This window comes from Bos indicus, chromosome 3 (assembly GCF_029378745.1).
Source record: "Bos indicus isolate NIAB-ARS_2022 breed Sahiwal x Tharparkar chromosome 3, NIAB-ARS_B.indTharparkar_mat_pri_1.0, whole genome shotgun sequence".
NCBI lineage: Eukaryota > Metazoa > Chordata > Mammalia > Artiodactyla > Bovidae > Bos > Bos indicus.
In genome coordinates this window covers 19,796,040-19,809,154 of record NC_091762.1, presented here as the reverse complement: position 1 = coordinate 19,809,154, position 13,115 = coordinate 19,796,040, and the positions used below count along the sequence as shown (strand labels likewise).

The window sequence follows — 13,115 nt, the reverse complement described above, 5'->3', positions numbered from 1 at the left end:
TTTTTTAAGGAACCTCCATACTATACTCCATTAGTAGCTGTACCGGTTTACAGTCCCAGCAACAATGTAGGAAGGTTCCTTTTTCTCCACACCCTCTCTGTCACTGTTTGTAGATTTTTTGATGATGGCCATTTTGAACTATGTGAGGTAATACATCACTGTAGTTTTTTTGATTTGCATTTCTCTAATTAGTGATGTTGAGCATCTTTACATGTGCCTCTTGGCCATCTGTCTTCTTTGGAGAAATGTCTATTTAGATCTTCCACCCATTTTTTGATTGGGTTGTTTTTTTGTTGTTGTTGTTATTGACCTGCTTGAGCTGTTTATATATTTTGGAGATTAACTGCTTGTTGGTTGCTTCATTTGCAAATATTTTCTCCCATTCTGGGGATTTCCTTTTATTTTGTTGATGTTTTCCTTTGCTGTGCAAAATCTTCTAAGTTTATTTGTTTTATTTTTGTTTTTATTCAATGATGATTTTGCTTTTCATTCTTAGTCCAGCTCCTAAATTAGGGAATGAGGTTGGTTACTTCTCTTGATAGTACTATATTCATTTTTACTGATACCTCTTGGAGGTGCTGGAGAAGTTAGGGAACTCTCCTTTGCCTCCCATCATACTCAACAAAAATACGCTATAAAGAAGGCTAAGGGTTACGACTTTTTCAGTGCTGTCTTCCCTTAAACCTCTCTAAAGGAATATATTCATCATATTTGTAGTATCCTGACTGTTTAGTGTATTGGAGGATCTGCTACTTGGCTTGGTGGTGATCCCATTATTGAGATAGATACATTGGGAAATTTTAAAACAATTACATTATGGGCTTCTGGGCAGGCAGATTGTATCTGAAATCCCATGAGCAGACAGAGGAAGGTGGGTGGCAGGTTTTGTCCTTGAGTTTCATTGGAAATCAGCTGATTTGCTCTTCTACTTCTTTTTTACTTTCTTGCCCTCAGAACCTCAACCAAAACCCTCGGACTTTGCTGCCTAAGTTCTATGGACTGTACTGTGTGCAGGCAGGTGGTAAGAATATTCGAATTGTCGTGATGAACAATCTCTTACCACGGTCAGTCAAGATGCATATCAAGTATGACCTCAAGGGCTCAACATACAAAAGGCGAGCTTCCCAAAAAGAGCGAGAGAAACCTCTCCCTACCCTTAAAGACCTGGACTTCTTACAAGACATCCCTGATGGTCTCTTTTTGGATGCTGATATGTACAATGCTCTATGCAAGACCCTGCAGCGTGACTGTTTGGTAAGTTTGTCATATTTCCTTCTCTCTCAGGCACCAGAAATCTCAGTGACTAAAACAGTTTGGTGGTTCTAAGGCATTTAATCTGTAAGAGATGGGACTCTATATAAAGTATGTGTCAAACTTCATTTACAGTATCTTTTACATTAGATCATTTATGCCTTTACATTTTTACTTTCTCCCTCTTGGTCTAACTCCCCTCCCTGTCTTTTTTTTTCTGTCTACCTGTCCTGGGCCTCATAATCATATATTCTCCTTATTTCCATACCAACACCATCACTGCTCGGATTTTGATTCTGCCTGACAATTCAAATTTATACCTTGGAAGCTGAGTGCTACTAGAAAAAAATCACACAGCTGTGTATACTGGCATCTCTACAGATTTTTTAATACCATTTAAAAAATTATATATTTGGCTGTACCAGGCCTTAGTTACAGCATGCTAGATCTTCAGTCTTTGTTGCATGCAAGGTCTGTAATTGTGGCATGTGGATCTCCTTCCCTGACCAGGGATCAGACCCAAGCCCCCTGCATTGGGAGCATGGAGTGGTAGCCACTGGGCCATCAGGGAAGTTCCTCTATAGATTTATGATATCCAGTTCCACTTGGGCCGTCAGTGTTACTCATTAATGCATTTCATGTTTCTCTCAGAGATGCCAAGTGATTGGTATTCTCTTCAAACAATTTTGTAACTCCCATCCCCCCAGCCTTGTTTCTCAACAAGCTACCTCAACTTATGTAGCATTCCTTTGTCCTGCCCCCATATTCAACTTAAAGTTTAGGAGAATTTTTTTCAGTGTCTTCATGTAATGATGCCTTCCTTTCTCCTTTGCCTTTCTCTTCTCTTGCCTGCCTTCTTGCCTCTATGTCCTGGCTTCTGCTCTCACACTTCCAGTTGAATTGCTCTCTCCAGTGACCACCTGGATCCCAAGTAGAGTACTTCAGTTGATTGTTTCCACTTTCTTAACATCTTTTGGGTTTTGTGATATCTTTCTCTTGTTTTTCCACATCTTTTTTATTTTTGCAAGCTGCTTTTGTAGGATTCTTATCTGCTCAGTCCATAGTGTTATCATCCTTGCTTTCCTTTGCTTACTCAGCCTCTTCTTCCAGGATAATGCCCATTTTAGTTTGACTTTCTTGGTTGTGAGGACTGGAGACTTACTGGAGCAGAGAGGTTTTGTAAATTACACATTAAGAATCAGTCCTGTATTTTCTTTATCCTTTACCCACCTATCAAAACAGCCTTGGGTGAACTGTAGCACCAAAGTGAGCTACTGGAACTGGTGGAAGTATGCCAGGTTGAGAACTGGAGAAACAGTCCACACTTTTTAATATGGCTCATCAGGCCTGGCATTGTCTGCCCCTCCCATCCTCTCTCATATGCCAAACACCTACACTTTGCCTCACCAGACTCAATGGATGTGAATTTGAGCAAATTCCAGGAGATAATTAAGGACAGGGAAGCCTGGCATGCTGTAGTCCATGGGGTCACAGAGTCGGACATGACTTGGTGACTAAACACCACCACCAGATTATACCCATCTGCTCGTGGCCTGCTGTTTCATGCCTCCAGGTTTTGGCATTATTGCATTATTCTTTCCTTCCTTTGTTTACATGCACTTATTTTCTTTCTAATCTGTCCCTCATAAACCTATTTATATACCTCCTGATCTCCTCTGTAGTATTCGTCAACCATGTATGCACTTCCATTATTACACATACTAGACTATGTTGTATTTATTTTTATGTTTGTTTCCCTTACTAAATTATGATATCCATGAGGACAGATGGTCTCTTAAGTGTCTATATCCATACAAGCAGGCACAGAGCCTACCTACAGATGGTGAGGCTTCAGCAAATATTAAACCGAGTTGCAGCTGGCCACATAAGGTCTTGCCACAGATCTGCACTGTCACAAAATATGCTTTTACCTGACCCTCCTGTGGATTTTTTTTTGAGCTCAGATACGTATTCTTTCATTGAGTATATAATGTTCTTTTCATGAAGAGACACAAGGAAAGAACAAACAAAGAAGGTCTTGTGGGCTAGGCTGTGGTCTAATTTGTATTTACTCTGGTGAAGGAAAGCTGAAGGAGTATCAGTGATGGGAGAGCAGAGAAGGTCAATGTACTGTTCTCCAAGGAGTAGGAGGAGCAAAGGATAATCCTGTGGTTAGCTCTGGAGGGGGACTCCAGTAGTTAGACCTGTAAGATCCTGAAAAAAGATTCTCATACCTCCCAAGGTTCAGATCATGTTTTTTCCTTCCATTAGGTTCTGCAGAGCTTCAAGATAATGGACTATAGCCTCCTGGTGTCAATCCATAACATAGATCATGCACAACGAGAGCCTTTAGGCAGTGAAGCACAATATTCAGCTGACACTCGCAGACCAGCCCCGCAAAAGGCTCTCTATTCCACAGCCATGGAATCTATCCAGGGCGAGGCTCGACGAGGTGGCACCATGGAGACCGATGACCAGTGAGTGGACTTGGGCACCAGGAAGGAATGTGTAGGCTCAAAGCATTTTTTTCTGGAGAGGGGTACACAGCTTCTGAGAAGGAGTAGGCTTTATTCAGCAGTGAAGTCAACATTAATACTTGAAGAACTATAGAGTGAGCGTTCCTAAGGATGTAAAAGGAAAGGAAGATTCTTGGGACTTCCCTGGTGGTCCAGTGGCTAAGACTGCATGCTCCCAATGCAGGGGCCCTGGGTTTGATCCCTGGTCAGGGAACTTGATCCCACATGCCACAGCTAAGACCCAGTGCAGCCAGATAATTAAATAAAAACTTTAAAAAAAAAAAAAAAGGAAGATTCTTAAATTTGGGATTTGTAAACCTGGAAGGAGTGCCATTCAAAATTAAGAGACTCTTAAAAAATGTGGCTCAGAGTCTTAGATATTATAAAGAGTTCTAAGACTTCTTTATAAGAAGTCTTATTATAAGAAGCAAATTATAAGAACTTCATCAAAAACCATTTATTACAGACTTTTTTTATGGAAGATGTCTTTGTTACATTCATGGATCAAAGAAGTAGTTACTGAAGTATCGAATGTCTTTCAGGTGGTTTCATTTAAAAAGTATTCTTTATCATGATTCTCAAGAAGAGTGTCGTAGTGGGCATAAATTAAAGTCCTAGGGAGGAATTTGCTGGCGGTCCAGTGGTTAGGCCTCTGCTTTCACTGTTGAGGGCCTGGGTTTGATTTCTGATCAGGGAACTAAAATCCCACAAGACACATGGCAGGGCAAAAAAAGAGAGAGTACTAAGAAAGTTTAGAGTTAATTGGGAGAGTATTCCTAAAATTGCTGAGTAGGGGGCGAATTTTAGATTCTTTTTGGTGAAATTGGGGTGGGAGAGGCAGGCAAGTGAAATTTGGAGAGCAAGAAATTGTATATAATATATACTCCAAAGTGGCTGGGGTTGGGTGAAGGCTCTCACTCTTCCTGTTTGTGGAAGATGGGACAGTTGTGTTTAGGTCTCAGTTACAGCTCTTGGTTGGGTTTGAATTTAAAAAGCAGAAGCTCCTGCCTGCTAGCCAGAAGATATTGTTACTCTTTCTTTCTTGTCTTCCCCAGTATGGGTGGCATCCCGGCCCGGAATAGTAAAGGGGAAAGGCTGCTGCTTTATATCGGGATCATTGACATTCTGCAGTCTTACAGGTGAGAAACATATCAATCCCAGGGTCAGAGTGGATGTAGACTTACTCACCTTGCTCTTTTAGATGGGTTTGTCACCAAATTCTTCCTGAAGCAAGAACAGTAAGTTGCAGTCTGGCTGCTTGCCTCACTGGGTTTCAAATGGTGATTTATTTCCTTGGTTATGCCTGTCTCTTGACTTCCTTACCCACCATCTCTCGCAAACATAGCATACACCTTTGTGGAAAGCTGAGTCAGTCCTCAGAAGCAGCAGGGTGGAATACGCCATCCTGCTGGCTCTTTGTGGAAAACCTGTGAGATGAGTCATACTCCACATTGGGATACAATTGGAAACACATTCCTCTTTTCCATGGAAGAAAAACAAAGGGATTACTATTCTGTGAAAAGTATTAGCCTGTGGGACTAAAGCAGTGGATGGTAGTGAGGGAAGAGCTAGAAATGTTAGACCCCAGTTTTGCTCCTGTAAGATTTAAGACACTAGTGAGGACTGGACAGTATTTGACCTCCCTTCAGGCTTGCCTGTCTGTCCCTACAGTTCCCGTTTTACAATAAATATTCTTGTCCCTGACTTGCCAGGATGTATTAAGTATCCTTTTCCAGTGGGAGGATAGTTGACTTACTCTAAAAACAGCTTTAATCTCCATGCTGAATAAGCACTACCCTGTCTGTTCTTTGAAAAACTATAGCATAATAGTGGGAGTGCTTTCCTGGCTTCTGTCTTTTCAAGTTTTTCTACTGTGATTGCTCAAGTCTTTAAAATACAGTCTACAAGGTCATTCATTTAATGTGAATTCATGGTGTATACATTTTTCTTGACAGGTTTATTAAGAAGTTGGAGCATTCTTGGAAAGCTCTGGTACATGATGGGGTGAGTAGCAGTCAGCTAGAGGCGCTCCTCTTTCTGTCTCTCTCACTTCTGAGTTGCCCTCTCAGTTTCCTCTTATCTTATTTCATTTGTGGGTTTTACCTTTTTGCTAGGGTCTCAGCCTAGGGAAAAATGGCCTTTGGACTAGCGATTCTCTTGCTGGGCCTCCCCTTCTCTTAACTCCAGCCATCTTGTTTCCTCTGCAGGACACCGTATCAGTGCATCGCCCCAGCTTCTACGCTGAACGGTTCCAGCGTTTCATGTGCACTACAGTTTTTAAGAAGATCCCCTGTAAGTGGCTTCTGCCAGATGACCCTCCAATGGCTCTTTTACTTCAGGAGGTGGGGGCAGGACTCCCCTGTCAGGGAACTGCCAAAGCCAGAGACTTCTCCTCCTCTACCCACATCCCGTGAGAGCTGCTGCCCATCCTTATGTCAGTCCCTCTGCCCCAGTCATTACCAAGTTGCTGCTTTCCCCCCTGGCAATCCCTACAGGTGTCGTGGAGGTGAGGGGCATTTCTGAGAAACTGATGGGATTGTAAAAATACTTAATTGTGGGTGTAGGATCCATGGCACAGGCTGAGGTAGGCAAAGCCAGACTTCTGTGGACAGAGATAGGCAAGAATATTACTGTATCCCCAAGGCCATGGAGTTCTCAGATTAGGATCAGAAGGTTGGAGAAGCATTTATTCATGTCTGCTTAGCAGGTATTAGTCAGCTAGAGGCTCTCCTCTTTCTCTCTCTCTCACTTCTGATTTGCCCCCTCAGTTTCCTCTTACCTTATTTCATTTGTGGGTTTTACCTTTTGCTAGGGCCTCAGCCTAGGGAAGGGAGTTGGGAAGTGCCAATGTTCTTCTTTCCAAACCTTCCATGCTACTGCCACTGGCAAATTCCAGCTCCTTCCTATCTCCCTCTCCTTCCTATCTCCATCTCCTCATCATAGCCATTAGTGATCCCTCAGTGAGGCAAAGAGGACCTATGCATGCCAAAGAGTCTTAACATAGAATAATCTTTTCAGAGTCTTTTTAAAATGATACATAAATAAGTGTAAAGTATCATCATGGTGCTCTGTGTGTCAAGTTCTACAAGGATATAGAGTGTCTGATTTAACTGAAGGCTACTATTGAAAAGGAATTACGGATTAGGAGACATGTCATCTGGGAGAAGCAAAGCCATCAAGGTTGTAGGAGGGGAGAAATACACATCCCCTTTCCTCTGGGTTCTCTGCTGTCTTTTCCAAAGTGACGTGAACTGAGATGCCCCCTCCTCTGATAAGCAGTTCGTAGAGCCCATCTTTGTTGACGTTAACCATTTTTCCTGCTTTGCAGAAGAACAACCTTGGGTTTTTGTTGGGACACTAGCAAGTTGTATTTATGTCTTGGTGACTGTTTCTGAGGTAGGTGCTAAGTAGGCTTTCTCTTTCCCTTTTGAAGTGAAGTCCTCTCCTTCCAAAAAGTTTCGGTCTGGCTCATCTTTCTCTCGGCGAGCAGGCCCCAGCGGCAACTCCTGCGTAACTTACCAGCCATCGGTCTCTGGGGAACACAAGGCACAAGTGACAACAAAGGCGGAAGTGGAGCCAGGTCAGCGCCAGGGTTGGAGTCCCCGTGTGACGGGTGCTCCCTCCCTTCCTTCTGAGCCCTCATCTTTTTCTGCTTAGGACCTCTGTTCCCTATTCCTGTTCACGAAAAGCCAAGTTGCTACATATTTTTTCCTATATTTCCCCCACCCCATTTTCTCTTCTTTTTGATTTATTGATTTTCTTCCTCTTTCTTTTTTCCAGGCGTCCACTTGGGTCGTCCTGATGTTTTACCTCAGACTCCACCTTTGGAGAAAATCAGTGAGGTCTCGACTATTCCTGACCCCTATTTCTCACCTGTAGTTGGAGAGACTTTGCAAACGCTAACTACAAGGTTGGTTCCTTGGCCTCTTTCTCCATGTAATCTTCTCATCTCTCTCTCCAGGTCTTTGAGAACTTCCATAATTCTGTTGGTTTGTTTTTTTTGTTCCCCAGATTTTATTGTCTTTTGCTCTTCACTATATTTTTGCATGTTCATCTTCCTAAGAGCTCATCTTTAGTGATTTGGAAAAGTGTATCAATATCTCTATTTTTAGGGGGTGGTGGGAAACCCTTATGTACAAACTTCTGATATTCAATCAGAAGATCTTAATTAATGCTTCATTTCCTGATGACTTAAGTGAGAATTCTTAGCTTAGGATTTAAGGTTGGGAGGATTCCTAGGCACTAAAGACAGTGAATAATCAGCTTTTCAAAAGGATCCATTATATGGATTGTGAGTTTGTTTTGTTTTTGGTGTGTTGATCATCTATTACATCATAATGTATTACCCCAAAACTTAGTGACTTAAAACAACAAACATATATCATGGTTTCTATGAGTCAGAAATCCAGGTGCAGTGTAACTGGGTTCTTGGCTCAAGGTTTTTCATGACATGATAGTCACACGTTGGCCAGGGCTAGGCTCATCTTAAGGCTCAGCTGAGAGGCTTCACTTCATATTTATGTGCTCTTTGACAGGATTCAGTTTCCGGTGAGTTGCTGGACTGAGGGCCTTAGTTCCTTGCTGGCTATTTTCTGGGGGCCTGCCTAAGTTCTTGGCCACATGAGCCTTTCCAGAGGACAACTCAGAATATGGCAGCCGGCTTCACTTAGCATAGGCAAGTGAGAGCTCATGTACCTAAGCATGTATCAGGAAGTACGGATCACTTTAGACCTGTGAAACTAATAAAAGAGACAGGCTGTCTTCCCACACACCAGCATACCGTGATGAGACAAACAAGAGAGAACTTCTTTACACATTCCTGCATGAAAAAGGGAGAACAGGAAGCACAGAGGAGCCTAAAATCCAGCAAATGCTGGAGTTTTATCACGTCTCAAAGCATGAGAATAATTCGTGACTTTTGGCTTTACCTTTTAGACTCTTGGTTTTGCCTTCTGAGTCTTCATGAAAACTAGAATGTGCTGAGTCATTTTCTCAGCCTACTTGGCAGAATTTTGAGGATCCACTGGTTTCTTCATTGTGTACTATTTCTGTCTTTTTTAGTCCAAGCAGGACAGTGTGTCTGTTGGTATAATGCCCTCAGAGATTTTGTGGGGTTCCTATGAATCTCATTGGAATTTACTGTTAGACCAAAGCCATACCCACAAATACCTTCTTGATAAGCTCTATGCTTCTTAGAGATCCTGTTCAACTTGAGAGGATCTGAGAGACATACCCTTAATCTTTTGAATGTCGTTTCATATAACTGAATAGTACTCTGAGTTCTTAACAGATGTTTTATAGTCATACCCGTGGCTTCATCTGTAGACCACATTTTCCTAGCAGTGCCTTAGATTTTATCCATTTCTTAATTTTAGCATTATTTGCTATCTAGAGAGGCTCAGAATTTTCAAAACCTTCCAGTCTTGGCTTCTTTTGTTTCCTAGTCCTTCCAGTCATTTATTTTTCTCCTCTCATATTTTACTGTAAGCATTAAGAAGAAACCAGGTAGCACCTTCAGCACTTAATTTAGAGATCTCCTTAGCTAGGTCACCTAGTTCATTAGGCACGTATTCTACTTCCCACATAAGTACAGATGACATTGTCCCTACACTTTGTTCCACTACATTGCAAAGATCCCCTTTCCTTCAATTTCCAATAAGATTTTTCTCACTTCCCTTTAAGCCCTTACTGGCAAACCCCTTACAGTCCAGAATTCTTAAGGACACTTTTAAAACTTTTACTGAAACTATCCTCAAAGCCCATTTTTCTCTTCTAAAGCCACTTCTACATTTTAGATTTTTATTATAGCAGCACTTCATTTCCAGGTACAAAAATCTGTATTACCTATTGTGAGATAAATTGCCCCAAATTTTAGCAGCTAAAAACAACAAATATTGTTATCTCAGATTTTATGTGGCTTAAGAATCTGGGTATGACTTAGGTGGGTGCCCTTGGCTCAGACTCTCAGAAGATTATAGTCAAGCTATTAGCCAGCAGTGTGGTCTCATCTGAAGGCTTGCCCAGGGGGGAGGATCTACTTCCAAACTTATGAGGTTGTTGGCTGGATTCAGTTTCTTGCAGGCTCTTGGTCTAAGGGTTCCTCATTGGCTATTGGCTGGTGTATTCCCTCAGTTCCTTTTCACATGGTCTTCTCCATAATGCGTCTCACAGATTTGCAACAGCTTCCTCAGAGCAAACAAGTTGGAGAGCATGTGCCCAAGAGGAAGCTACATGGCCTAATCTCGGAATTGATTTCCATCACCTGTGGTGCATTCTCTTCGCTAGAAGAGAGTCACTAAGTTCAGGCCACACTCAAGAGGAGAAAATGACACTATGGCGTGACTGTCAGGGAGCAGTGATAGTTGGGTGCCTGCCACACCTGGGGATTGAAAGCAGTAGTAGAGGAGGGTGGTAAGGAAGTATTTTATGGAAGTCAAGAAACTGTTAATTAAAAGAATATGCTTCCAGATCTAGTAACTCCTTAGTCCCTTCTTTCTGAATTCTAAGTTGATTCCCAGTGAAATACAGAGAAGCAGTCTGAGATTTGACCTGAGAGTTCTTTTTCTCATTTATTTACTAATTCTTCTTTCTGCCCCCATTTTTTCCCCCACTCCTGTTAGTTCAACCCTCTTGGAAAAACATGAAGTTCCAGAGTCAGAGTTCATCCATGTAAGTTTCTGGGATGTGGGGGAGGTGGCTGCTTTGAAAGGGTATAAACAGCATTACTGATGGAGTAGAGCAAGGAAGTAGTTGTCAGGGTTAGGGGGACTGGGTGCCCCCCTTCCCCTAAATCTTACTTTAAAAACTTTTGGTTTTGAGTAGGGGTGGATTTTTTTTTTTTTTTTTTTGGTACTGTGTACTTGGAAGCTGAGACTGGATTAGCAGGAAACTCTTTAGGTCTGCCATCTAGGTTGAAATTAACTTGAATTCCTTTGCTGTCCCCTTATCTCATACTCCTCGTCCTTAACTTTATACCCTTTACCTTTCAGTGAGCAAAAGTCCTCAGAAGACTTGGAGCGAGACTCAACCACCTCTGTGATCCCAAGATGTCAGCCCTTGACCCAGCAGTGCTGAGTTTTCTTTTTCTTGGCCATCAAAAAAGGAGTGCAGTGGAAGCTAGGAGAGCTCTCCATCTCCCCCCGAAGAAGAAGAACCTTTCTCCTTTCCGTCCCTTATGAACGGGCATTAGTGCTGGGACAGTTGAGGACAGCAGCATCCTCTCCACTCCCAAGCTGGGTGAAACCAGTTTTCAACTCACCAGCCTTGGCTTCCACAACTGAATGGTTTCAGATCCCCCTTCTTCCTGTTGAAAGTGGGATTGCTGGACTTGGCGATTTTCTTCCCCCCTCATCTACCTTTCATCAGGAGCTGGACTCTTTAATTTCCTCAGGACAGACTGGCTGGTACATTATCCCTACCTTAACTCTTTCTCTGGAAGAAGACGCCTGTAATCTTCGTAAAGATTTTCTGGGGGGTGTTTAACCTCCCAACCCTCTCCTTTTGTTTCCTTAAAAAAGGAAAAGGAAAATAGCACACAATTTCAAACCAGTTTTCAGATCAAAACTCCAGAAGTATTGGAGAGATGCCTATTCGCAGGGTTCCCTCAGAAGAGCCCTGGTATTTGAGAAACAGAAGGTGGGGACTGCTGTGCTGGGAGCAGCTCCTCTTGAACTCCTCCTCTCTTAGTGAATGTCTTAAGGCTGAAGGAATGGAGAGAGTGGGACACGGGGTCGTCTTTACCCCTCTTGTTAAACAGTGGTGCAGTCTTGGGGCTCACAGGTCAGAACCCTTCCTAGGCAGAACCCTACTCACTGCCAGGCCATAATCATTATTACTCTTCTGCAATTTGAAATGTATTCTGCTTGTTTTTCTAAATATGAAGACTTATCAAATGAATTTTAGATTTCTTCTCCAAAGGAGATGTCTTCCTTGCTCTTCCACCTTTTCCTACAGTGTTCTGCTGTTGGTGGAGCTGAGATGGAGACGGGGTACCTGTCTGTTGAACAGGTAACTGTGAGGCTAGAGAATGTTCTCTCAAGCGCATAGGGAGCCAGCAGATTCTTGCCTTAGTGCAGTCACTGCTGTGCCCCGCGCCCCCCCGCCTCTCTTCACGCAGAGAACGTGGAAATGGGGGCTGTGTAATCCCTTTTCTCCCTGAGTTCACTATCTGATCCTCCTCCTCGTTGGGGGAAAGGGGTCCTGGTGTGTCTGGCAGATTGTTGATCCCTGTACTGTCCCCTCTCCATCCCACCCTGCCTTGATAGTAGCTTAGTCCACACCCTGAGTAACTGTCTATATTAGACACCCCCAGCCAGTTTCTGGCTGCCTGTCTTTGCTGCCATGTTCTTTTTTACAAGAAGGAAAGAAACAATTCTTGCTATTTTTTTTTTCATAATTTACTATTTATGATGTATTTAAGTGTTTTATTCAGGACAGAGTTCTGTCACGGGTGGGAGGGAATATTTGAGGGAGGCTGGGTCTTAAGGATGGGGATGGGGAGTCGACATTTTTATGAAGTGTCACTATTTGCCTCTACTTTGTATTGTTCAGAAATGGCAAATACAGTATAAAAGCGATAAGTATCTGGTTTTAATGCATTAAACTTTTGTCAGTTATTTAGACTTCTTGCTTCCTCTAGATTCTTTATCATACACCATCTGCTCCACCCTTCTACCCCAGGCTGTTTGTTCATACTGCCCGGAATGAATGCATCCTTTCCAGTTTTCCTCACTCCAGCTTTGGACTAACTCAGGCTGAGAGAAATGATTTCATTCGTTACCTTCTGGCCACCTCCTCCATCTTAACAACTTAAACTTGACAAGGAAAAGCTGTGAATGACTAGAAAAGGAATTAATCTTGGTCTGTTGCCTAGGGATTTGGAGATCCAAAGCTCAAAATTTTGCTTGGCTTTAGGAGGAAAAGAGAGGGACAGTAGGAAAAGCAAGCTTAAGATTTGTTGGCCCGAGGATTCTCTCCCTTTCCTTCCCTCAACTTGGCTCCAAGTTTTCTTAAAAAAGTATACAGACTGCTTTTCTCAGCTATGTGTTTTTCTAACTTCTGTGAGGTTGAGCTTATGATGTTCCTTTCCACACCACTATTCCCTACTTTGTTAAGATCATTCTACAAATTATGCAGCAGCTAATGAGTAAGAACAGTCAGTGCTCTGGGTATTTGAAGGTTAAAAGAAGTAATTGATGTTAAAGGGTTTACAGAGTCCAGAAGAGTACAACATACATGCATACAGAAAGAATACATGAGATGTGATTTCTGAAAGAGTGGTACAGAGCATGAAATAAGAAAATTAGAAGTGGACTTCCCTGGTGGTCCAGTGGTTAAGAATCCCTCTGC

General features: G+C 42.5%; 1 protein-coding gene across 6 annotated transcripts in view; it reads left to right on the top strand.

Moving 5' to 3' along the window:
• Nucleotides 1–12,388, top strand: part of PIP5K1A (phosphatidylinositol-4-phosphate 5-kinase type 1 alpha) — a 39,287-nt gene extending 26,899 nt beyond the window's left edge. For 5 of the 6 annotated variants that reach the window (XM_019955711.2, XM_019955721.2, XM_070785708.1 and 2 more), the window contains 9 exons: nt 955–1,254; nt 3,523–3,728; nt 4,823–4,906; nt 5,723–5,771; nt 5,975–6,059; nt 7,201–7,347; nt 7,548–7,677; nt 10,388–10,436; nt 10,757–12,388. In XM_019955711.2, coding sequence (XP_019811270.1) covers nt 955–1,254; nt 3,523–3,728; nt 4,823–4,906; nt 5,723–5,771; nt 5,975–6,059; nt 7,201–7,347; nt 7,548–7,677; nt 10,388–10,436; nt 10,757–10,759 — 1,053 coding nt within the window. In that variant the 3' untranslated portion in view covers nt 10,760–12,388. The remainder of the gene's footprint in view (nt 1–954; nt 1,255–3,522; nt 3,729–4,822; nt 4,907–5,722; nt 5,772–5,974; nt 6,060–7,200; nt 7,348–7,547; nt 7,678–10,387; nt 10,437–10,756) is intronic. The other variant, XM_070785709.1, reaches the window with a different exon arrangement.
• Nucleotides 12,389–13,115: the final 727 nt, after the last annotated feature.